The 25,399-nt window shown below is 33.3% G+C and overlaps 6 protein-coding genes and 1 non-coding gene across 7 annotated transcripts in view; 5 read left to right on the top strand and 2 right to left on the bottom strand.

The window, feature by feature from the left end:
- The first annotated feature begins 35 nt into the window (after window positions 1-35).
- Window positions 36-1,395, top strand: LOC124441044. Its single transcript, XM_046991476.1, has 3 exons — window positions 36-54; window positions 767-1,099; window positions 1,172-1,395. Exons 1-3 carry the CDS (start codon window positions 36-38, stop codon window positions 1,393-1,395), a joined length of 576 nt encoding a protein of 191 aa, XP_046847432.1.
- Window positions 1,343-16,806, top strand: LOC124442733 (sperm-associated antigen 17-like). The gene is made up of 4 exons (XM_046993222.1): window positions 1,343-1,505; window positions 1,574-1,650; window positions 15,932-16,076; window positions 16,546-16,806. The coding sequence occupies exons 1-4, from the start codon at window positions 1,466-1,468 to the stop codon at window positions 16,701-16,703; spliced, it is 420 nt and encodes a 139-aa protein (XP_046849178.1). The 5' UTR covers window positions 1,343-1,465; the 3' UTR covers window positions 16,704-16,806.
- On the bottom strand, window positions 1,802-1,873 carry Trnap-ugg. Its single transcript has one exon. It is a non-coding gene; the product is annotated as a tRNA-Pro (tRNA).
- Window positions 16,807-17,875: 1,069 nt separating the features above from the next.
- Window positions 17,876-18,949, top strand: LOC124441043 (sperm-associated antigen 17-like). Its single transcript, XM_046991475.1, has 3 exons — window positions 17,876-18,049; window positions 18,693-18,847; window positions 18,913-18,949. The coding sequence occupies exons 1-3, from the start codon at window positions 17,876-17,878 to the stop codon at window positions 18,947-18,949; spliced, it is 366 nt and encodes a 121-aa protein (XP_046847431.1).
- LOC124442732 (sperm-associated antigen 17-like) lies at window positions 18,918-21,972 on the top strand. Its single transcript, XM_046993221.1, has 4 exons — window positions 18,918-19,032; window positions 19,702-19,923; window positions 20,064-20,387; window positions 21,725-21,972. The coding sequence occupies exons 1-4, from the start codon at window positions 18,969-18,971 to the stop codon at window positions 21,964-21,966; spliced, it is 852 nt and encodes a 283-aa protein (XP_046849177.1). The 5' UTR covers window positions 18,918-18,968; the 3' UTR covers window positions 21,967-21,972.
- LOC124442731 (alpha-1A adrenergic receptor-like) lies at window positions 21,967-23,812 on the bottom strand. Its single transcript, XM_046993220.1, has one exon. The coding sequence runs from the start codon at window positions 23,676-23,678 to the stop codon at window positions 22,743-22,745; it is 936 nt and encodes a 311-aa protein (XP_046849176.1). The 5' UTR covers window positions 23,679-23,812; the 3' UTR covers window positions 21,967-22,742.
- Window positions 23,813-24,318: 506 nt separating this feature from the next.
- LOC124441042 (sperm-associated antigen 17-like) overlaps window positions 24,319-25,399 on the top strand; it is a 33,562-nt gene continuing 32,481 nt past the window's right edge. The window contains exons 1-3 of the mRNA XM_046991474.1: window positions 24,319-24,337; window positions 24,767-24,814; window positions 25,049-25,381. Of these exons, the coding sequence (XP_046847430.1) occupies window positions 24,319-24,337; window positions 24,767-24,814; window positions 25,049-25,381 (400 nt within the window). The remainder of the gene's footprint in view (window positions 24,338-24,766; window positions 24,815-25,048; window positions 25,382-25,399) is intronic.

Genomic DNA, 25,399 nt, shown 5'->3' with positions numbered 1-25,399 from the left:
ACTAACAATGAAGTCTCGTTTTATCATGGTCTGTTATGGCTTCGTTACAAGGAGGTCACTTTTCTTTGAAGAGTTTTTATCAAAACGTAGCGGAAACGATTAAAATTCCTTATAGCGTGTAAAAATTTATCGTGTTAGAGACTAGAAAACGTCAAAAAATTGTGTGAACGTTAAGTGAACTAGAGCTACACTTCATGCTTAAACTTAGTAAAACTATTGATTGACATGTAAATAATTCCTTTAACAAACTTTGAAAAATGACATTGATTCATGATATATTTCATCAAAACATTTGAACGATATCAAAGGCAAAATAATTTCAACCGTTTATAAAGAAGAATGATAACAATCCAAATATTCCCGGCCGGATGTAGGAAAGATTTTATCATGTGTACTTTAGTTTTACAAAGCAAACTAGAGTATATGTAATAATTTATCGTAACTAATACTTTGAATTCACTGGGGAATTTTAATTATATTTTAGTACGAACGAGAAAATTCTCTAAAAATGATCTCAAAGCTGATGTAAATGGTAATGTTTAAACTTGGTTTCTATTTAGTTTTAATTTTCACTGTCGCTATCATGAAAACAATACATTCAATAATGTCGTTGTTTCTTTATTAAACTTCTTGGTGACTTTGTTGTAAAATTGTTGCATCTTCTTTGTCTATTTTGAAAGAATCAGTTTACAAAACCATCCTAATTCATACAGTTTTTATTTTGAACATAGAAAAGTCACGTTATTTTATGTTTACTTTACTGCAGGTGTACAAGAAAAGTATTTGAAGTCTGTAGCACCTGTCGAAAAGCCCGCACCCCCTGCGCCAGCCTGCAAACGCACGGCCGAGGAATGGGAACGAGATCGTATAGATTTGGCTAAACTAGAATACGGCAAACATGCATTACGTCATCGTGAAGTTCCGCCATATTTTGAAACGGCGAAGGGTCAAGCTTTTCTAAGTGCTTTACATCGCGGTCCTGATATGTTGAAGCTCAGTGCTGAACTCGACAAACAAGCTTGTCCAGTTTCTAGTTCGCTTCACACTGCAATGAGTGCATCAACAGAAATTTTAGATCAGAGGCATCAAACTTCTCATGGTACGTTACTGTACATAGTTAGAGAAACTCTTTTTAATTAATAAACGTAGTTTTTCTTTCTTACTGCTATAGAAAATGTTCCGCAATATTCAAACTGGTCTAGGTCAACGGTTTTAGAGAACCCAGATCTTGAAAGAGGACAATCGCCTGGGGATGTCTCTCCAGTCGAAAGTAGTACACCTTTTGTCAGTCGTCCAGTGAATCCTACTCCTGCACAAGCTGGTGGTGTACCTACCTCCGTCGACACGACCCACCAACCCCACCCCCCGTCAAGCATCGACTGTCTTGAGCAATGAAAGTGTTTTAGATTCCCCCCGTACCAAACAATCTATAGTCCGAAGTTCGACTTTAGAATCATTGTTGGAAATGCAACATGAAGTATTGAGTTCAGATGTTACGTCATCAAGTAAGTGATAATTGGTGCAATGTGTAGTGCGTAAAAACAGCATTTATGTTTATGTTATCGTTACACAGAGACATCTTGTGATAATCATGACAATTTATCCAACGTTATCATGGGTGGAAAACCTGGTGCTCTACCAAACTCTCAGGTGAGATGATAACAAAATTTTTAAATATTGGACACAGACAAAAGTTTAATTTGCTTGTGAGGTCACAGATTACGTTGCAATTACCTCGGTATCAACCATTGATATCGAGGCATTGGTTTTTAAGGAATTTATGATGAAATCGTAAAAAGCGGGGCTCAGGCGGGAATCGAACCCGCGGCCTGTCGCACCCAAAGCGAGAATCATACCACTAGACCACTGAGCCTTGCTTCTTAAAGAATTGTGTACGATGTTTTATGTAAAATAATGAAAATACCTGTAAAACAACGTGTACTTTGTTGTAAATTCGCACGTGTGTCGACGTTGTCTTGGCAACTATTACAGGTCGTGACCTTTAATTCAGTGGTTATTTTCACATGTAAATAAACACTTGTTATGTTGGCTATTGTTGACATGAGAAGATTTACTCATAAAATACAGTTTCCAAAAAAAAAACAGAGCTTTGTTGCTGAAATTTTCGTCTCTTAGTTGTAGTTGCCAAAAGTTGCTTGAGTAAATTTTAAATCGAAAATGACTTCTAAATACGACATCGTGAAAATTCATTTCATTTTCATATCGACTCAAATTATTTTCTACTGAACTAAATAAGATAAAATGAAAGACAGATACAGAAAAATTTGAAAATACGTTGCATTTTCTTTGAAAAATTTTAAAATCATCAGTGTTTGTAAAGACATAGAGAAACTAATTTTTATGTCTATCAATCAGAAACCCATGTTTTATAATTCCATTTTGTTGTTTCCTTGATCCTTTTATTTCTTATTCTTCTCTGGGATATCAGTTTTAAAGATAGAGGATCCTGTCCGACGTAAAGTTCAAACTGCTTCTGTTATTGGAAAAACAACACAAGAGGTTTTGAGCTTCCACCAGAGGTGGACATGGGGTACTTAAAGAAGGTCACACGTATGTACATTCGGTGATATTAAGGAACATTGGTATTGATAGCTGTAGATTCAAAGTACGACAACCTCCTCCATCGACTGGTATCAAAGTTTTGTTTAATCATGGTCCTGTAAGTTTTTTGTTTTCAATTAATTATACATTCTTAAATACCCTTTCTACCGCTTATAATCCCCTAAGTATACCCCCTTTACCCTCAGTATAACCTATCGCGTGTGTATAGTTCAGTATAAATTAGCATCAATGATAATTTCAAGGCATACGGACTCGAAATTTTGCTATTTAAATTATATTTTCACTCAACAGGATTTTGAAAATGACAGCGTATTTTCAAAACAGTGTACGTATATTGCTTCTCATTCTCAAGATATTGAAATTTTATAATTCCCTTTACACAAATTTTACATCATTTTGCATTTAACAAAGTTTTAAACATCCTTTGGTTTCGTTGAAATGATCAAGCAATATTTAATACCATTAATTCTTCACAATGAAGGAATTCTGCTCTGTTAAAGTAAAATATCAGCAAATGTACCTGCTATTTCAAATTTCATTATACAATGTGACGTCACATGCTGTGTAAAGCGTACAGTACATAAACTATAATATATCGAGAAAGAAAATTGATATGAATAAACTGTTTTAGAAGATTCAAACGTTCAAAGAAAATATAATATTAATGGCACAATTTTCCAATCATAAGCTCTTACATTGACAAGCAACAAAGCAATGTCTATTGTGCTGCTTGATGGGCTAATAAACTGCAATGGTTGGGAATGACCCATGTTTTCCAATGAAATAAAACCTGTGTCTTACTTTTTCTTTGGTTGTTGCATTTTTATTGTATAGGTTGCAGCAGGAATGACGAGAAAACTAGACATTGAAATGTTTGCTGTAGCTGTTGGTGTATCTGGAGAAAGTGGAGTTGGATCTGTTGGTCATCACATTGAGATAATTGGCGAAAATGAAATTTTTTATCTTCCTGTGTCGGCCAGTATCCTTTAATTTCATGAATAGTTTGTGTGACAGGAATGTTGATATTATAAAATTCATGCTCATACAGAAAATGAGAACAGTCTTTACGCTGCATAAAATATATAAGAAATGAGATAACGTGTGTCAGTGTAGGTAGAGATGAATGAGCAACAGAGAACGAGAACATCTTTACACTACATAAAATATATAAGAAATGAGATAACGTGTGTCAGTGTAGGTAGTGATGAATGAACAACAGAGAACGAGAACATCTTTACACTACATAAAATATATAAGAAATGAGATAACGTATGTCTGTGTAGGTAGTGATGAATGAACAACAGAGAATGAGAACATCTTTACACTCACATAAAATATATAAGAAATGAGATAATGTATGTCTCTGTAAATAAAGATGAATGAACAACAGAGAACAAGAACAGTTTTACACTACATAAAATATATAAGAAATAAGATAACGTGTGTCAGTGTAGGTAGTGATGAATAAACAACAGAGAACGAGAGAACAGTTTTACACTATCTAAAACATATAAAATAAGATAAAGTGTGGAGTGTAGATAGTGATGAATGAACAGCAGAGAACAAAACAGTCAACTTAGTTAAAATCAGAGCATTCTTTAATGATATTATCAGCTATTTTAACCGCTTATGAGTATGACAATCGTTCAAATTCGTTTCCCCAAGGTTATCTCAGTAAAGGAACTTGTATGATTGACAATCGACCACCATCAAGAGACGCTATTCGTCGTCGAAGAAATCATATATATTCTGATGTTTCCAAACAATTTTAAACTTAATAGATTGTTCTATGTATTTTGCGTATAGTTTTTTACCATTGAGTAATTTTTATTACATAAATTATAAATTATATTTATATCTTCTTGTGACCCGAAACTTACAATCGCTTTCAAAATTATGTCATCAATTTGTATGATTTAGGGGCTGATTACATGAGCCCGCGGTAACCTGAATTCAGCGAGGCGGGAAATGATTTTGAGTCATCGAAAGGAGCAAAAATTTTAAGCGCAAAACTTTTCTTATGCGTTAGTTGTAACTTTCAAATCATGCGCAATTATTTGTTTTCATTTTAAAGATTTTGTAAATTTGCAAAGTCAGAGCATAGAGAAATTGCTCAAAAAAGTTTTTTGTCGTGAAGTATTTAATCTTTTCCATTTGCCAAAATGATTTAGCTCTATGCTGAATCGCGGCTACCGGGCTCATGTGAACAGCCCCTTAAATTTGTATTCGAGTTGTATTTACTCGTTTTAAGTGAATTTTGGCTACCATTGATGGTGTTCAAAGCGTGTATTGTTCATGGTCAACTAGGGAATAAAGAAAAGAATAAAACTATTTAATTGTGAAGTCTGTTTTTGAATTTATTCAGTGAACCTGTGTATGAATTTGCTTTGCAAATACATATGGTAGTTTTACTGTCGTCGAAGTTTTCGATGGTTCATAAAAAGGTTTCACAAGTTAGTGGCAAGACGTGGCCTTTGTGAGGAAAAGACTGTCAACACAACAAGATATAAAATGGAAGGATGGAATAAGCTAAAGCTTAGAATAACAAACTTCGAGAATGTGAAGAAAATAGCGAAAGATTTACTTGTGCCTTAAGTATTGATGATGTAACAGTCGAACAAGATAGCTATTAACAACTGGCTTGGTAAACTTGCCCTCGAGGTAATGTAATTTTAATCAACTTTAAAGCGGAAACATCCAGCCATTAACGTTTTCCACTCATCAGAACTGTAAAGGATTCAAGTGCTGAAAATTCAACGAAACAACTTAACGCAATTTCTACACTCGACTGGCAAGAAGAATGAAATGTTGAAATAAGGCGTATTAGCTCTAATACTAATTAAGAATGTTTAGTCCAAACGTTCCTCGTAAATATATTTATGGTATGCACATGTTTGTGGGATGGAGTGAAGATAACCCTGGTGTCGATTTTTGTGTATTACAGGAGAAGCAGGGTTAAGGTTTTGAAGAAGACACCAGTTATTATCTTTATTTTCCTCTCACATTTGTTTCTGTTTTAGGTTCTGACTAATCGTCGATAACATGAGAAAGTTTATAGATGTAAAACCATTAATCACCTGTCCTAAAGTCTTGGTTTTTGGTCATGTTGTCCAATATGAACCTTCAGACAGTTTACATTGCCAAACCATTTCACCAGCATCCATCAATATGGCGACTTCGTCTATTTCAACGTGAGAGACATGACTTTGAAGATATGCAAAAAGAGATCAAAATTAGCAAGTAAATTGGTTAAAAATGTAATCACTGTTTAATCATAAAATAGTTATTGATATTCATGACGCGAGATTGACTTTATACATTTTTATTAAATAAAGAAATATATTATACTATTACTTACAGTTACACTAAGCAAAATTCAAAATAAGGTGACAGCTTCAAAATGACATCATAGATTGCTACCCAATTTTACAGGGAAGATAAAATCAAGGAAGATTCCTTAAAGAATTTTGCTCTCTGGGTAAGAGACTGTTTACAGTTGAGAATACAGTTAGAAGACTGTTGAGAAGATAAAAAAAAGGCAATTTATTCACTAGTTATATCATAGTGAACATGAATTAAAGACAAAGTAAACATCTTTCATAAAACTTAAGCCTATTTTGTACAACTCATTTTATTAAGTTATATTTTGTATTACACTACGTATTTACTATACACTAAAAATTGGCTTTAGAACTATCTTCTTGTATAATCCAAGATTCTTAAATATTTGAGGAACAGCAAAATTTCATCATTATTATCCAAGATTAATCTTCAACATTAACAAAAGTAGTAAGTTCAAGAACCACGACACTGAGTGAGAGAAAATGTTTTCTCTGCATCCTCGTCCAACTTTACCTCACGATTTTATAAAACACTTAAACTTATTCAAGGTTCTACAGCCTATAGGAATACATCTGAGTAAAATAACCATTTACAATAATTTGAGTAGATAATTTAAAATGATAACGTCATTATACCAGAAGTTTCAATTTTTTGCAATTTCTTTCGGCGTCGCTTTTAGAGACCATTAAATGTTTTTGGTGTTAAGAAATAATGTTCTTTATCTTTCTATGAATTACCCAGATAAATTGCAACACGTGCAAACAGTAGCTTGAAAGATCTTCCTTGTCACGTATTCCATATATAAAAGCATTTGTCACGGAGTTTGTTGCAGCCAGTATTGCTACACGAAGCACGTTTAAAGAAATACAGCCACCATTACAAATGACAAACTTTATAAACACTATCACAGAGGTGAAATACATTACAGAGTAAAAATACGACACGAATTGTTTTGAAGAGTTTCAACTGTCGTGGAAGTTTTTCGTGAGTTCAAATCATCTGTAGCGGTTGAATCACTTGTTTGTAGTGATGAAGCTTGTGCTGTTGTTTTCGACTTTGGTTTCGAGTTTGCTACATTGAAAACGATGATAACACCAAGTGGAAGAAGAAAGTAAAATAGTGCAAATTGAAACAACTGTTTTGCTTGGATAACATTTAAATGGCATTTTAGAACTTTTGTATTGAAAACACCATGAAATTAAGAAAGCCAGTGATCCATACTGAAGCCAAAGCTATAGACACCTTTTTTTGGGTGACAATTTGAGGATACTTTAGGGGTAATGCAATACAAATGTAACGATCAATTGTGAGCATCATAAGATTCACAAATGATGTCGATATGGTCGCGTACCAAAGGGAATAGATCAGTTTACAAGGTACAGATAGTTTGGTTACTCCCATCAAAGGTTGAATTACCATTACAATAGACAATGGAAGAGAGATCCCACAAACGACAAGATCTGAAATAGCCAAACTTATAACAAAATAGGTGCTTGTATTTTTATCTGTGTTCCAACGAACATTGTGCAATATCACAAAAATATTTCCTGTAACTCCAATAATTACACACAATGATTGGACCGTTACGTCAAATATTGCAAACGCTTGGGACTGCTCAATATTTGTATGATTCATTCCTTTTGCACACTCTTTATTGCCGTTTCTTAGTACGATTGAAGTAACAACTTTATATAGTTTTATTTTAAGTTGTCAAACACCAGCTGAATTGTGCGCATCATGGCAACGCATCAACACAACGCAGATGTGCTCTTAAAAGCTCATTTAGATGACTAATATTGACATAAAAACAATTTTTTTACGATATTTTGACAATTAAAATATTTTGAATAAAATTATTTGGAAACGTAGAGTTCCAAGTTGAAAACTTTCTAGTGTGTAATGTAAGTGTGTTAAAAACGACACGATGGATATATTATTCATGGAGTTTTGGTTATAGCTATGAAAAAATAATAACTTATGAAATTTTCTAATTTTTGATCAATGTAGAGGCGCACATGTAAAAGTTTCTCTACAGGTTGTTTATACTATTTTAATTGAAATGTCTTGTTGAAAACCTCCCGTGGCTTTTTTATTGAAAATATGTTAAAGTAAGATACATTTTCTGTTTTTGTTCATATAACTAAATAGCTGTATCCCAAGTTCGAGGTTTCTTTAGTTATTACAAGCAATCGTTGAAAAAGTAAAGTATATAACAATAAAATATCGACTTTGTCGTGGTGACAAATCTGAAAATATTTGTAAAGATAAAATACCATAGTGAATGGTAAAAGTAATATAATAAGTTGATAGTTCTTAAAAGAACTGTTTTAGAAAGAGCACTAACCCAATAGTTCTAAATTAAACGACAAGATGCATGTGAGCAGACTACTCTAAGGTGTCAACGTATTGTGCTGATTCTTATTCCGACGGAAATTTTAGAATCATTAAGAAATACCGTTCATTTTTCAGTTAAGCGTCATGAAAGATGTTTTATTTGTTAACTAATCCGTCCTCCGCCGACAAAAGGATTATGTTTTAATTTATCCCTGTTTTAAGCGTCATCTCCGCTTTTGGACATGGCATTATAAATATCGGTAGATTGTAAATTTTCATTTAGCAGACGTTGACACTTGAGAAGTAGTCTGCCGAATTGCATCGTGTCGCTTAATTTAGAACTATTGGTTTAGTGCTCTTTATTTAAAACAGTTCTTTTAAGAACTATCAACTTAGTATATTACTTTTACCATTCACTATGGTATTTGCTATCTTTAGAACTAAATATTAACATGAAAAATAAAGTTTCGTAGCTATAAGAACATGATATGACTTCGTTGTAGAGAAGTTAGAATCACTTTTTTGCATATTGTGCATACGAAGATAAATGTCCAACTGTGTAATGAGTTAACTCTGATACATCCTTACTACCCCTACACTCCCAATGTGACAATTCAACGAAATTACAACAGTTAGAGAAATTTTTCGCAATTCGCAATTTCAGAAATGTTTACTGCTCTTTACGTGTTACGAAATATGTATAAATACGAAATATTTTGTAAATATGCACATCTTTAAGATTAAAATAACGAAACTATGATTGTAGAATTATTTTTTAACTCCGACAAATAAACTTCTTTCATTAGAGTTATATAATTCACTGCCCGCGTTTTACGAATGAGATCACACGACCAAATTTTGTGATTTGAGAGCTCTTGTTTATTGCGCTACAAGCGTGTTAAATTTTAGTCAACATCAATGATACTCATACAACAGCTTTAGTTTCTCCCTAACGAGTAAAACAATTATTGAGCTACGTTTATCCTGACATTTTTAACATAAGATGTGTTTTTAAAAGTTTGTTTAGATGGATATTGTGGACTTGTCGTAGTTTGGAAATAACAATATTTTTAATATAACTATTTTAAAGTGCCTTCATTTATATTTTATAAATGTTTACGTTTCAGGCTTAAAAATTCACGAATGAAATATAAATGCATCGAAAAAAAGAAAGAGTAGTTCTATATTGTTTGTGATGCTATAGTTAGTTGTTGCCATGACTATGAATGGTTAGTCGAGTGGACTAACATGCTCGAGCGCATGCGTAGATGATTTCTCTATTAGATTTGTTACTAAGCATTCTATAACTTAAAAATTGGTACTAGTAGATGCCATGACCATGAACTTGCGCAGCTGCTCAAGTCGACAGCGCATGCTCAAGAATACAGCGCATGCGCAGATTAATAATCTAAAAATTTGATTGTAGATGAAGGCACTTTAAAATAGTTATATTAAAAATATTGTTATTTCCAAACTACGACAAGTCCACAATATCCATCTAAACAAACTTTTAAAAACACATCTTATGTTAAAAATGTCAGGATAAACGTAGCTCAATAATTGTTTTACTCGTTAGGGAGAAACTAAAGCTGTTGTATGAGTATCATTGATGTTGACTAAAATTTAACACGCTTGTAGCGCAATAAACAAGAGCTCTCAAATCACAAAATTTGGTCGTGTGATCTCATTCGTAAAACGCGGGCAGTGAATTATATAACTCTAATGAAAGAAGTTTATTTGTCGGAGTTAAAAAATAATTCTACAATCATAGCTCTGTTATTTTAATCTTAAAGATGTATATTTTTACAAAATATTCTTGCATTTATACATATTTCGTAACACGTAAAGAGCAGTAAACATTTCTGAAATTGCGAATTGCGAAAAATTTCTCTAACTGTTGTAATTTCGTTGAATTGTCACATTGGGAGTGTAGGGGTAGTAAGGATGTATCAGAGTTAACTCATTACACAGTTGGACATTTATCTTCGTATGCACAATATGCAAAAAAGTGATTCTAACTTCTCTACAACGAAGTCATATCATGTTCTTATAGCTACGAAACTTTATTTTCATGTTAATATTTAGTTCTAAGATAAGAATATAGTGAATGGTAAATATACTAAGCTGATAGTTCTTAAAAGAACTGTTTTAAATAAAGAGCACTAAACCAATAGTTCTAAATTAAGCGACACGATGCAATTCCGGCAGACTACTTCTCAAGGTCAACGTCTGCTAAATGAAAATTTACAATCTACCGATATTTATAATGCCATGTCCAAAAGCGGAGATGACGCTTAAAACAGGGATAAATTAAAAACATAATCCTTTTGTCGGCGGAGGACGGATTAGTTAACTTAAATAAAACATCTTTCATGACGCTTAACTGAAAATGAACGGTATTTCTAATGATTCTAAAATTTCCGTCGGAATAAGAATCAGCACAATACGTTGACACCTTAGGAGTAGTCTGCTCACATGCATCTTGTCGTTTAATTTAGAACTATTGGGTTAGTGCTCTTTTCTAAAAACAGTTCTTTTAAGAACTATCAACTTATTATATTACTTTTACCATTCACTATGGTATTTGCTATCTTTACAAATATTTTCAGATTTGTCACCACGACAAAGTCGATATTTTATTGTTAATATATACTTTACTTTTTCAACGATTGCTTGTAATAACTAAAGAAAACCTCGAACTTGGGATACAGCTATTTAGTTATATGAACAAAAACAGAAAATGTATCTTACTTTAACATATTTTCAATAAAAAAGCCACGGGAGGTTTTCAACAAGACATTTCAATTAAAATAGTATAAACAACCTGTAGAGAAACTTTTACATGTGCGCCTCTACATTGATCAAAAATTAGAAAATTTCATAAGTTATTATTTTTTCATAGCTATAACCAAAACTCCATGAATAATATATCCATCGTGTCGTTTTTAACACACTTACATTACACTAGAAAGTTTTCAACTTGGAACTCTTATTGCCAAATAATTTTATTCAAAATATTTTAATTGTCAAAATATCGTAAAAAAATTGTTTTTATGTCAATATTAGTCATCTAAATGAGCTTTTAAGAGCACATCTGCGTTGTGTTGATGCGTTGCCATGATGCGCACAATTCAGCTGGTGTTTGACAACCTAAAATAAAACTATATAAAGTTGTTACTCAATCGTACTAAGAAACGGCAATAAAGAGGTGCAAAGGAATGAATCATACAAATATTGAGCAGTCCTGCGTTTGTAATATTTGACGTAACGGTCCAATCATTGTGTGTATTATTGAGTTACAGGAATATTTTTGTGATATTGCACAATGTTCGTTGGAACACAGATAAAAATACAAGCACCTATTTTGTTATAAGTTTGGCTATTTCAGATCTTGTCGTTTGTGGATCTCTTCCATTGTCTATTGTAATGGTAATTCAACCTTTGATGGGAGTAACCAAACTATCTGTACCTTGTAAACTGATCTATTCCCTTTGGTACGCGACCATATCGACATCATTTAGTGAATCTTATGATGCCTACAATTGATCGTTACATTTGTATTGCATTACCCCAAGTATCCTCAAATTGTCACCCAAAAAGGTGTCTATAGCTTTGGCTTCAGTATGGATCACTGGCTTCTTAATTTCATAATGGTGTTTTTCAATACAAAAAGTTCTAAAATGCCATTTAAATGTTATCCAAGCAAAACAGTTGTTTCAATTTGCACTTATTTTATTCTTTTCTTCTTCCACTTGGTGTTATCATCGTTTTCAATGTGAAACTATACAAATTGCTCGAAACCAAAGTCGAAAACAGCAGCACAAGCTTCATCACTACAAACAAGGATTCAACCGCTACAGATGATTTGAACTCACGAAAAACTTCACACGACAGTTGAAACTCTTCAAAACAATCTGTGTCGTTTTGGATATTTTTACTCTGTGTAACACCTTTTCCTGTGATAGTGTTTATAAAGTTTGTCATTTGTAATGGTGGCTGTATTTCTTTAAACGTGCTTCGTGTAGCAATACTTTTGGCTGCAACAAACTCCGTGACAAATGCTTTTATATATGGAATACGTGACAAGGAATACAGAAGATCTTTCAAGCTACTGTTTGCACGGTGTTGCAATTTATCTGGGTAATTCATAGAAAAGATAAAGAACATTATTTCTTAACACCAAAAACATTTAATGGTCTCTAAAAGCGACGCCGAAAGAAATTGCAAAAAATTGAAACTTCTGGTATAATGACGTTATCATTTTAAATTATCTACTCAAATTATTGTAAATGGTTATTTTACTCAGATGTATTCCTATAGGCTGTAGAACCTTGAATAAGTTTAAGTGTTTTATAAAATCGTGAGGTCAAGTAGGACGAGGATGCAGGAAAACATTTTCTCTCACTCAGTGTCGTGGGCCTTGACCTTACTACTTTTGTTAATGTTGAAGATTAATCTTGGATAATAATGATGAAATTTTGCTGTTCCTCAAATATTTAAGAATCTTGGATTATACAAGAAGATAGTTCTAAAGCCAATTTTTAGTGTATAGTAAATACGTAGTGTAATACAAAATATAACTTAATAAAATGAGTTGTACAAAATAGGCTTAAGTTTTATGAAAGATGTTTACTTTGTCTTTAATTCATGTTCACTATGATATAACTAGTGAATAAATTGCCTTTTTTTTATCTTCTCAACAGTCTTCTAACTGTATTCTCTATAAACTATGATTGTAGAACTATTTTTTAACCCCGACAAATAAACTTCTTTCAATAGAATTATATTATGTACTGCCCGCGTTTTACGAAGGAGATCACGCGACAAAATTTTGTGATTTGAGAGCTCTTGTTTATCGTGCTACAAGCGTGTTAAACAATTATTGAGCTACGTTTATCCTGACATTTTTAACACAAGATTTGTTTTTAAAAGTTTATTTAGATGGATATTGTGGACTTGTCGTAGTTTGAAAATAACAGTATTTTTAATAGAAGTATTTTAAAGTGCATTCATTTATATTTTATAAATGTTTACGTTTCAAGCTTAAAAATTCACGAATGAAATATAAATGCATAAAAAAAAGAAATAGAAGTTGTATATTGTTTGTGATGCTATAGTTAGTCGTTGCCATGACTATGAACGGTTAGTCGAGTGGACTAACATGATCGAGCGCATGCGCAGATGATATCTCTATTAAATTGTTACTAAGCATTCTATAACTTCAAAATCGGTACTAGTAGATGCAGTTGATCGTTGCCATGAACATGAACTTTCGCAGCTGCTCAAGTCAACAGCGCATGCTCAAGCAGACTGCGCATGCGCAGATTAATAATCTGAAAATTTATGACTGAGCGCTCTTATTACTCCATAATCGGTACTAATACATACAGTTGGTCATTGTCATGATAATGAACTTGGAGAGTTTGTGCAGTTGATTACGCATGCATGCTGAGATTAATTCTCAAGCGAGGGAGCTCTGAAATTGGTGCTTATAGGTGCGTTTACCAAATTTTCAATCATATATTATTTAAACGTACTTTGTCTTCTTAAGATTGTTTTGACAAGTGCTTATTAAACTCATCAACACTTTGTTACGCCACTCGTAATATTTGTGACAAGGTTAGAAATGTTTTTATTTTTTTCCATAACTTTGTATCTTAATATTTTGTGCATAAACAATGCTCTAATATTTTTCGCAGATATTATAATTCGTCGATTGCGGTAGAGGAATACTTGAAAATGAAACTTCCAACAGTGAAACGAAATCAAGCATGGCAGAGAAGGAACAACGACGCCTGTTTAAATGTAGCTTTATGAAATTGAACGTAGTTCAAGCGCATAGCGTACGCTCGAGGGTTTTGGATGAGGACTCGTTGACTAATGCAAACACGAATGATTACAAGCATGTCTTCGACGATAAAAGCTCTAGCAAGAACGACGCTCATATGCAGAAACAATCCGTTAGTAAGACAGAGTCTACGGAAGATATTTTCAAAAGAACAATCATTGAATCGTATATACATTTTGGAAGCTCGTTGGCTCACGTGGAATATAGTAGTGGGAACTGTTCATGATGTTGCTGAAGATATGTAAAAATAACTTACTGAATCTTTCCTTTAGGGTGAGAAACCTGATTTCGAAAGTGAAGAGGAAGCAATTGCCACCAGAGATTTTCAAGAAGATTCAAAGTGTACTCTGCAAGATTTGTATATACATATGGAGTATTGTGAGAAGAGTACTCTAAGGAATGCTATTGAAGAGGGATAGTACAAGGACAAAAGGGAATGCCGTGGATTCTCAGTTAGATTGTAGAAGCATTAGTTCACGTTTATTCACAGGTATAGAAAAAAAATATGAACAATTTTCATTTATCTCAATAAATATATATAAAGGCTTAATATTTGCTATTTTTCTCTATTTTTTTGCCAATTGGGTACGATTCAAGCAAACGCGTTTTGGTTTTCTATTGTTACAATTGTGAAATTTCATTTCAATTTTAATATCGACTTAAATTATTTTCAACTGAATTGAATAAGGTAAATGGAAGATAGAACAGAAAATTTGTAAATACGTTACATTTTCTTTTGAAAAATCTTTAAAATCATCAGTGTTTGTAAAAAGACATAGAGAAACTAATTTTTTATGTCTATCAATCAGAAACCTATGTTTTATAATTCCATTTTTGTTGTTGCCTTGATCCTTTTCATTTCTTATTCTTCTCTGGGATATCAGTTTTTAAAGATAGAGGATCCTGTCCGACGTAAAGTTCAAACTGCTTCTGTTATTGGAAAGAACAACACAAGAGGTTTTGAGCTTTCTCCACCTGAGGTGGACATGGGGGTACTTAAAGAAGGTCACACGTATGTACATTCGGTGATATTAAGGAACATTGGTATTGATAGCTGTAGATTCAAAGTACGACATCCTCCTCCATCGACTGGTATCAAAGTTTTGCTTAATCATGGTCCTGTAAATTTTTTGTTTTCAATAAATTATATATTCTTAAATACCCTTTCTACCGCTTATAATCCCCTAAGTATACCCCCTTTACCCTCAGTATAACCTACTGCGTGATAATTTCAAGGCATATGACTCGAAAATTTTGCTATTTAAATTATATTTTCACTCAACAGGATTTTGAAACTGACAGCGTATTTCCTAAACAGTGTACGTATATTACTTCTCATTCTCAAGATATTGAAGTTTTTATAATTAGCTTTACACAAATTTTTACATCATTTTGCATTTAACAAAGTTCTAAACATCCTTTGGTTTTGTTGATCAAGCAATATTTAATACCATTAGGGAGGGAATGAAGGGAATTCTGCTCTGTTGAAGTAAAATATCAGCAAATGTACCTGCTATTTCAAATTTCATTGTACAATGTGACGTCACATGCTGTGTAAAGCGTACAGTGCATAAACCACAATATCTTGAGAACGAAAATTGATATGAATAAACTGTTTTAGAAGATTCAAACGTTCAAAGAAAATATAATATTAATAGCACAATTTTCCAATCATAAGCTCTTACATTGAAAAGCATCAAAGCAATTTCTATTGTGCTGCTTGATCGGCTAATAAACTGCAATGGTTGTGAATGACACATGTTTTTCAATGAAATAAAACCTGTGTCTTAATTTTTCTTTGGTTGTTGCATTTTCAATTTATAGATTGCAGCAGGAATGACGAGAAAACTAGACATTGAAATGTTTGCTGTAGCTGTTGGTGTATCTGGAGAAAGTGGAGTTGGATCTGTTGGTCATCACATTGAAATAATTGGCGAAAATGAAATTTTTTATCTTCCTGTATCGGCCAGTATCCTTTAATTTCATGAATAGTTTGTGTGACAGGAATGTTTATATTATAAAATTCATGCTCATACAGAAAATGAGAACAGTCTTTACGCTGCATAAAGTATATAAGAAATAAGATGACGTATGTCTGTGTATGTAGTGATGAATGAACAACAGAGAATGAGAACAGTTTTTACACTAAATAAAATATATGAGAAATAAGATAGCGTGTGTCTGTGTAGGTAGTGATGAATGAACAACAAAGAACAAGAACATCTTTACACCACATAAAATATTTACGAAATAAGATAAGGTGTGTCTCTGTAAATAAAGATGAATGTACGACAGAGAACGAGAACAGTTTTTACACGATCCAAAACATATAAGAAATAAGAAAAAGTGTGTCAGTGTAGATAGTGATGAATGAACAACAGAAAACAAAGACAGTCAACTTAGTTACAAATCATAGCATTCTTTAATGATATTGTCAGCTATTTTAACCGCTTATGAGTATGACAATCGTTCAAATTCGTTTCCCCAAGGTTATCTCAGTAAAGGAACTCGTATGATTGACAATCGACCACCATCAAGAGACGCTATTCGTCCTCGAAGAAATCATATGTATTCTGATGTTTCCAAACAATTTTAAACTTCATAGATTGTTTTATGTATTCTGCGTATAGTTTTTTACCATTGAGTAATTTTTATTACATAAATTATAAATTTTATATCTTCTTGTGACCCGAAACTTACAATCGCTTTCAAAATTATGGCATCAATTTGTATGATTTAGGGGCTGATTACATGAGCCTGGTAACCTGAATTCAGCAAGGCGGGAAATGATTTTGAGTCATCGAAAGGAGCAAAAATTTTAAGCGCAAAACTTTTCTTATGCGTTAGTTGTAACTTTCAAATCTGGCTAAATTATTTGTTTTCATTTTAAAGATTTTGTAAATTTGCAAAGTCAGAGCATAGAGAAATTGCTCAAACAAGTTTTTTGTCGTGAAGTATTTAATCTTTTCCATTTGCCAAAATGATTTAACTCTTCGCTGAATCCCGGCTACTGGGCTCATGTGAACAGCCCCTTAAATTTGTATTCGAGTTGTATTTACTTGTTTTGAGTGAGTTTTGAGTACCATTGATGGTGTTCAAAGCGTGTATTGTTGATGGTCAGCGAGGGAATAAAGAAAAGAATAAAGCTATTTAATTGTGAAGTCTGTTTTTGAATTTTTTCAGTGAACCAGTGTTTGAATTTGGTTTGCAAATACATATGGTAGTTTTATTGTCGTCGAAGTTTTCGTTGGTTCATAAAAAGTTTTCAAAAGTTAGTGGAAAGGACGTTGTCTATGCGAGGAAAAGACTGTCAACATAACAGGACATGAAATGGGAGGATGGAATAAGCTAAAGCTTAGAATAACAAACTTCGAGAATGTGAAGAAAATAGCGAAATATTTATTTGTGTCTTAAGTATTGACGATGTAACAGTCGAAGAAGATAGCTATTAACAACTGGCTTGGTAACTTGCCCTCGAGGTAATGTAATTTTAATCAACTTTAAAGCGGAAACATCCAGCCATTAACGTTTTCCACTCCCCAGAACTGTAAAGGATTCAAGTGCTGGAAAGTCAACGAAACAAGTTAACGCAATTTCTACACTCGACTGGCAAGAAGAATGAAATGTTGAAATAAGGCGTATTAGCTTTAATACTGATTAAGGATGTTTAGTCCAAACGTTCCTCGTAAATATATTGATGATATGCACTTGTTTGTGGGATGGAGTGAAACAACCCTGGTGTCGATTTTGTGTATTACAGGTGAAATAATGACGTCATTGCCAGATGATGTTGACGACCAAGTAAATGAAAGTATGAAGCTGAGAGCGCAATGGATGACGGTAACATGTGATGGTCAGCGGTTTTTACAAAACGATGGTGGTAGCCAATGTTTAGGAAATTACGTGAAACAATCTCTAGCGACATGTCCAGATACACGACAGGTAATTATGTTCAGGACCGTCCCGAGAACGTAGATCGGGGGGGGGGTTGTATATTCATATACTTAATTTTGGTCGACTGGTTTCTTTTGAATGTGAATTACTTAATTCCTTAGGTGAATTGCTTTCAAAAGAAATCAGTAGGCACATCTGAATACATGAATAAAACACCCCCACCCCCATTAACTATCCACTGATGGCCCTGATTATGTTGTAGAAGCCTTGAAAACAACATTTTAAATGGCTACTTTTAGTTTTTCGTTTGTTTGAGACAATTTTTTATTGTCCTGACATATTGCTTTTTTCTTACGAAAACATAATTATCATTTGCATGTAAGCTCCATATGATGGAAGCAGAAATTCTATTGCTATTACTAAAAAGTTAAACAAAATAAAGAACAAGGAAGGCTTGCTTTTTACCGCTACATATTTTTCTTGTTGTTAAGTTTACTAAAGTTACATTATGATATGAACGATACATGTTGTAATTTGACAAAAAACTGCTTCATATTTGTTGTGCAAGAGCAAAATCTGTGGCTACTGCTGTTTTGATATCTCTAAGAGCAACCATTAATTTTATTTATTACTTGTCTATTCAAGTTCGACATAAATTTTCTTCTTGAATGTTTTTATAAATATTGCTTAGATTTACAAAACGAGGGAAGATAAAGTCATCAAAGTTACTCGACCTGACGGCACTCAAGTCGTAGAGCATTTGGACGGCACTCGTATTACCACGTTTTACGATATAACACGAGTGGAGTTGCAACCTCCGAATGCAAAAACTGGCGAAGAGGCTGAGTACGAGTCACGTGTTACCACATACGTCAAGGTGGAATGTGAGGGTTTTTCAACCGTTACCATAGAGACAGAATATGGTTCATGTCGAACGTTGTTTGGTAACGGTAGCTCCATACACACGATGACAAATGGTGAAAGTGTTGTTGATATATATGATGGTTCTAGGATCTTGTGTGATAGTAAAGGTATGTTGTTAAGAAGTGATAGTTATAGGGGTACACATAAGGACATTAACGTAAAGTGATGTTGATATATATGATGGTTCTAGGATCTTGTGTGATAGTAAAGGTATGTTGTTAAGAAGTGATAGTTATAGGGTACTACATAAGGACATTAACGTAAAGGATGTTGATATATGATGGTTCTAGGATCTTGTGTGATAGTAAAGGTATGTTGTTAAGAAGTGATAGTTATAGGGTACATAAGGACATTAACGTAAAGTGATGATGATATATATGATGGTTCTAGGATCTTGTGTGATAGTAAAGGTATGTTGTTAAGAAGTGATAGTTCTAGGGGTACACATAAGGACATTAAAGCAAAGTGATGTTTATATATATGATGGTTCTAGGATCTTGTGTGATAGTAAAGGTATGTGGTTAAGAAGTGATAGTTATAGGGGTACACATAAGGACATTAACGTAAAGTGATGTTGATATATATGATGGTTCTAGGATTTTGTGTGATAGTAAAGGTATGTTGTTAAGAAGTGATAGTTATAGGGGTACACATAAGGACATTAGTTGATTTATAAGGAGGGTTAACAATCTTTAAATTATTTTCAATTCATAAAATAATCTTATCTAATGCAAGAGAGGAAAATCAAAGTAAAGCATTGTTACTTTATATTTTAGGTAACGTTTCCTACTTTCCTCGTGACTTAAATGAAGTTCATCGTGATCATGGTGATGATGACGTCAATTCTGTCAGGAATCGTCAAGGGGGTGTTTATTATCTACGCACTACATCACAACATTGCTGTGATCATAAGGACAACTGTGGAAATACATTCTCTGTGTTTAGTAATGGTGATATAAAAGTTGATAAAGTCAATAATACAGATACAACAGAAAAAGGTGAGGCACCATTAACGTAACTCTACAACTTGAGTTTTTCTTTTAAATACCAGTCATTCATTAAGTTTTTCAAATAACATTTTCTTCGAATCATATGACAGAGTTGTAACACATATTCGGTTTTGTTGTTATTTCTATAGCAGACATTTTACCCGTCCCACGATTCTTTGTGATGCGTCGTGATGGTACTGGGTTTGAATTGTTACGTCATCAAGACGTTGACGAATACTTGAAAGCTGCTGAAGATAACGTTGCTACGGCTGTTTTAAGAACTCCTATTGAGGGTTTACCAAACGTCACCGGAGTTACTGTACTAAAACCTTTCTCAGAAGGAGAAGGAAGAAAATGGCTAAAACACAAAGATGAAAGTAATCTTGTTCCGCTTGCTTTACGGGAAAGAGACTTTACGCAGTTTCCACCGACAGAAAAAAAGAAAGATGGACCAAAATTTGATACCAATGCAGGTGGTCTTTATTTCATTGTTATATTGATGTTTCATTTGACTTTTGGACCAAAATTTGGTACCAATGCAGGTGGTCTTTATTTCACTGTTATATTGATGTTTCATTTGACTTTTGGACCAAAATTTGGTACCAATGCAGGTTGTCTTTATTTCACTGTTATATTGACGTTTCATTTGACTTTTGGACCAAAATTTGGTACCAATGCAGGTTGTCTTTATTTCACTGTTATATTGATGTTTCATTTGACTTTTGGACCAAAATTTGGTACCAATGCAGGTGGTCTTTATTTCACTATTATATTGACGTTTCATTTGACTTTTGGACCAAAATTTGTTACCAATGCAGGTGGTCTTTATTTCACTGTTATATTGATGTTTCATTTGACTTTGGACCAAAAATTTGGTACCAATGCAGGTGGTCTTTATTTCACTGTTATATTGATGTTTCATTTGACTTTTGACCAAAATTTGGTACCAATGCAGGTGGTCTTTATTTCATTGTTATATTGATGTTTCATTTGACTTTGACCAAAATTTGGTACCAATGCAGGTGGTCTTTATTTCATTGTTATATTGATGTTTCGTTTGACTTTTGGACCAAAATTTGGTACCAATGTAGGTGGTCTTTATTTCATTGTTATATTGATGTTTCGTTTGACTTTTGGTCCAAAATTTCGTACCTATGCAGGTGGTCTTTATTTCATTGTTATATTGACGTTTCATTTGACTTTTGGTCCAAAATTTGGTACCAATGTAGGTGGACTTTATTTCATTGTTATATTGATGTTTCCTTTGAATTTTTGACCAAAATTTGGTACCAATGCAGGTGGTCTTTATTTCATTGTTTTATTGATGTTTCGTTTGAATTTTTGACCAAAATTTGGTACCAATGCAGGTGGTCTTTATTTCATTGTTTTATTGATGTTTCGTTTGAATTTTTGACCAAAATTTGGTACCAATGCAGGTGGTCTTTATTTCATTGTTATATTGATGTTTCATTTGACTTTTGGTCCAACATTTGGTACCAATGCAGGTGGTTTTTATTTCATTGTTATATTGATGTTTCATTTGAATTTTTGTCCAAAATTTGGTACCAATGCAGGTGGTCTTTATTTCATTGTTTTATTGATGTTTCATTTGAATTTTGGGTATTTTGAGATCGTTTTTTGATAAATTGATAGTTTGGTTTCAGGTTGGCAATGTTAAGGGTTTGCAGGTGTCTTACAGGGATATCAACGTTCATACCTGTGGGTGTGTTTCAGGGTTAAAATGGTTCAATTTAGGGGATAGCACCAGTTATTATCCTAATTTTCCAGCTCATTTTTCTTCTTTTTTCAGGTTTCGGAGTAGTCATTGGCAACATGAGAAAAGCCGTTGATGTAAAACCATTATTAACTTGTCCCAAAGTCTTGGTTTTGCGTCATTTTGTTCAATATGAGCCTTCGGACATCGTACATCGCGAGACTATTTCAGCGGCATTCCGTCAATATGGCGAGTACGTGACAAAACTTCAACTTCAGTGCGATAACTGTCTGCCGAAGGAGTCACGTGACAGGGAAGAAGTAAAAAGAGCAAATTGATTGGCTGAAAAGGTAAGCATTTTTTAATCATAAAGCGGTTATATTATCATACGAGACTGCCTATATATTTTTATTACATCAAGAAATACATATCATAGTATTACTTATAGTTACACTATAGAAAAATTTTAAGATGACAACAGCAAAGATTGTGGTCAGATTGTCAAAGTTTATTTATAATGACGTGAATGTTACTCACTAATATCATAGTGTCATAGTGCACATAAATAAAAGTCATAGTGCACATAAATAAAAGTCAAGATGGAAATGCATATTTTTCTACATATCTAAAACTATTTTATGCGACTCATTTAAAGTTATATTTTGTACTGCACTGAGCTTAGATTTCTTCACGGATCTCCTAAAGTGAATGTACATCAGTGAATTCATTTGTCTTTTGAACTATGTTTTCCACCAGGTGCAAGAACTTTAATAATAGTTAGGGTAGTAGAGTTTAATGATAGCCATGTTCAGCATTTATGAAGTTCAGAATCTCCGAGAGTGATGGAGTTGAGATCTTTCTCTAAACCCCCATTCTAGTTAGACACACGTTTTAGAGAAGTAAAATCAGGTCTCTGTTACAGACCTTTAAAGATAAGGACAGTTTAGAAAATCTGCCTGGCAGATATTTAAAATCATAACGTCCTATTTCCTCAAGAGAAGCCTTAAGCCTCGCATTTTATCTTGGCGTCCCTAAGAGAGACAGTTAGCATTAGATTTTTTTGTGTTATGCTAGAATGTTCTTTTCTGTTTCTTTTTATTCTCTTTTCTATTGATTACCCAGATAAATTGCAACATCGCGCAAACATTTGTTTGAAAGATCTTCTGTATTTCTTATCTCGTATTCCATATATGAAAGCATTTGTAATGGAGTTTAATGCAGCCAGAAGCGAAATTCCAATGTAAACTTTTAGAGGGATACAGCCATGATTGCAAATGACAAGCTCGATAAAATCTATCACAGGAAACGGTGTTACACAGAATAAAAAACAACCAAAAACGACACGGATTGTTTTGAAGAGTTTCATTTGTCGTGAAAAGTTTTTTCTTGAGCTCAAATCATCTGCGTACGTTGAATTCTTTGTTTTTGATAAAGAAGCTTGTGCTGCTATTTTTCGACCTTGGTTTCGAGCAATTTGTACAGTTTTCACATTGAAAACGATCGTAACACCAAGTGGAACAAAGAAAAAGAAAAAAATACCAACCGAACCAGCTATTTTGTTCATCTCGCATATCAATGGCACGTCGGTAGCTCTTGCGGTGAAAAACATCATAATAAAACTAAGAAAGCCAGTGATCCATACTGAAGCCAAAGCTATAGACACCTTTCTTTGGGTGACAATGTGAGGATACTTTAGGGGTAATGCAATACAAATGTAACGATCAATTGTGAGCATCATAAGGTTCACTATAGAAAGCGATATACTTGCGTACAAAATGAAAATGAATAATTCGCAAGGTAGGCCTGTTTTTCCCATCAAATGGAGTGTATATTTTGCGATAGCCATCGGGATAGTTATCCCACAAACGACAAGATCCGACAAAGCCAAATTAATAACAAAATAACTGGTCGTGTTTTTATCTTTATTCCAACGAACATTGTGCCATATCACCAAAACGTTTCCTGTAACTCCAATTATTATGAACAATGATTCAAATGTTGTTAGAAATATGAAAAAAATTTGTGGTATTGGGTTATTTGTAGAATTCATTGTTCTTTTTCATCAGTTTTTAGTCTCGTTTGTAAGAGAATCCTTGGATGTAATAAGAACAACAGCTTTCGTATCAACCTAAGTAGTCAAATGCTAATATTGAACTGCGTGCTTCATGGCAATGTTAACACCAGATGTGTTTTGAAAACTTTATTTAGATGAAAGTTTATTAGCTGACATTGACATAACAAATTCATTTACGGTAGTTTGATAAAGCAGTCATTACAATATGTTAAATATAATTGCTTAAAAACGTAATCATTTCTATTTTATGAGTGTTTCAGTTACAAATTTAAAAATCGAGGATGGAAGATAAATGTGTTGTAAGAAAGATAAGTGGCGCGGGGAATAGTTTTATATTATTTAGATAACTATGAAAAAAGGATACTCTTTAAAAGTTTACTACTGTGTCATAATGTGGAGGCACTTTCAATAATTTCGTCACAGAGTGCATTGTCTCAGGTTAAATTACGATATTGCAAACCCCCCGTGGCCTTTTTTATTGAAAATACATTAAAGGAAAACACGGTTTTCTGTTTTTATTTTTATAAATAACGAAATATTTCATCAACATTTTCTTTAGTTATTGCTAGCAAACGCCGGCTACTAACAATGAAGTCTCGTTTTATGATGGTCTGTTATGGCTTCATTACAAGGAGGTCACTTTTCTTTGAAGAGTTTTTATTAAAACGTAGCGGAAACGATTAAAATTCCGTATAGCGTGTAAAAGTTTATCGTGTTAGAGACAAGAAAACGTCAAAAAAATTGTGTGAACGTTAAGTGAACTAGAGCTACCCTTCATGCTTAAACTTAGTAAAACTATTGATTGACATGTAAAAATTCCCTTTAACAAACTTTGAAAAATGACATTGGATTCATGATATATTTCATCAAAACTTTTGAACGATATCAAAGGCAAAATAATTTCAACCGTTTATAAAGAAGAATGATAACAATCCAAATATTCCCGGCCGGATGAAGGAAGGATTTTATCATGTGTACTTTAGTTTTACAAAGCAAACTAGAGTATATGTAATAATTTATCGTAACTAATACTTTGAATTCACGGGCATTTTATTTCATTTTAGTACGAGCGAGAAAATTCTCTAAAAATGATCTCAAAGCTGATGTAAATGGTAATGTTTAAACTTGGTTTCTATTTAGTTTTAATTTTCACTGTCCCTATCATGAAAACAATACATTCAATAATGTCGTTGTTTCTTTATTAAACTTCTTGCTGACTTTGTTGTAAAATTGTTGCATCTTCTTTGTCTATTTTGGAAAGAATCAGTTTACAAAACCATCCTAATTCATACAGTTTTATTTTGAACATAGAAAAGTCAAGTTATTTTATGTTTACTTTACTGCAGGTGTACAAGAAAAGTATTTGAAGTCTGTAGCACCTGTCGAAAAGCCCGCACCACCTGCGCCAGCCTGGAAACGCACGGCCGAGGAATGGGAACGAGATCGTATAGATTTGGCTAAACTGGAATACGGCAAACATGCATTACGTCATCGTGAAGTTCCGCCATATTTTGAAACGGCGAAGGGTCAAGCTTTTCTAAGTGCTTTAAATCGCGGTCCTGATATGTTGAAGCTCAGTGCTGAACTCGACAAACAAGCTTGTCCAGTTTCTAGTTCGCTTCACACTGCAATGAGTGCATCAACAGAAATTATAGATCAGAGGCATCAAACTTCTCATGGTACGTTACTGTACATAG

Source organism: Xenia sp. Carnegie-2017, unplaced genomic scaffold, assembly GCF_021976095.1.
Source record: "Xenia sp. Carnegie-2017 unplaced genomic scaffold, XeniaSp_v1 HiC_scaffold_20, whole genome shotgun sequence".
Lineage (NCBI taxonomy): Eukaryota > Metazoa > Cnidaria > Anthozoa > Malacalcyonacea > Xeniidae > Xenia > Xenia sp. Carnegie-2017.
This window is presented reverse-complemented; position numbering and strand designations above follow the sequence as displayed.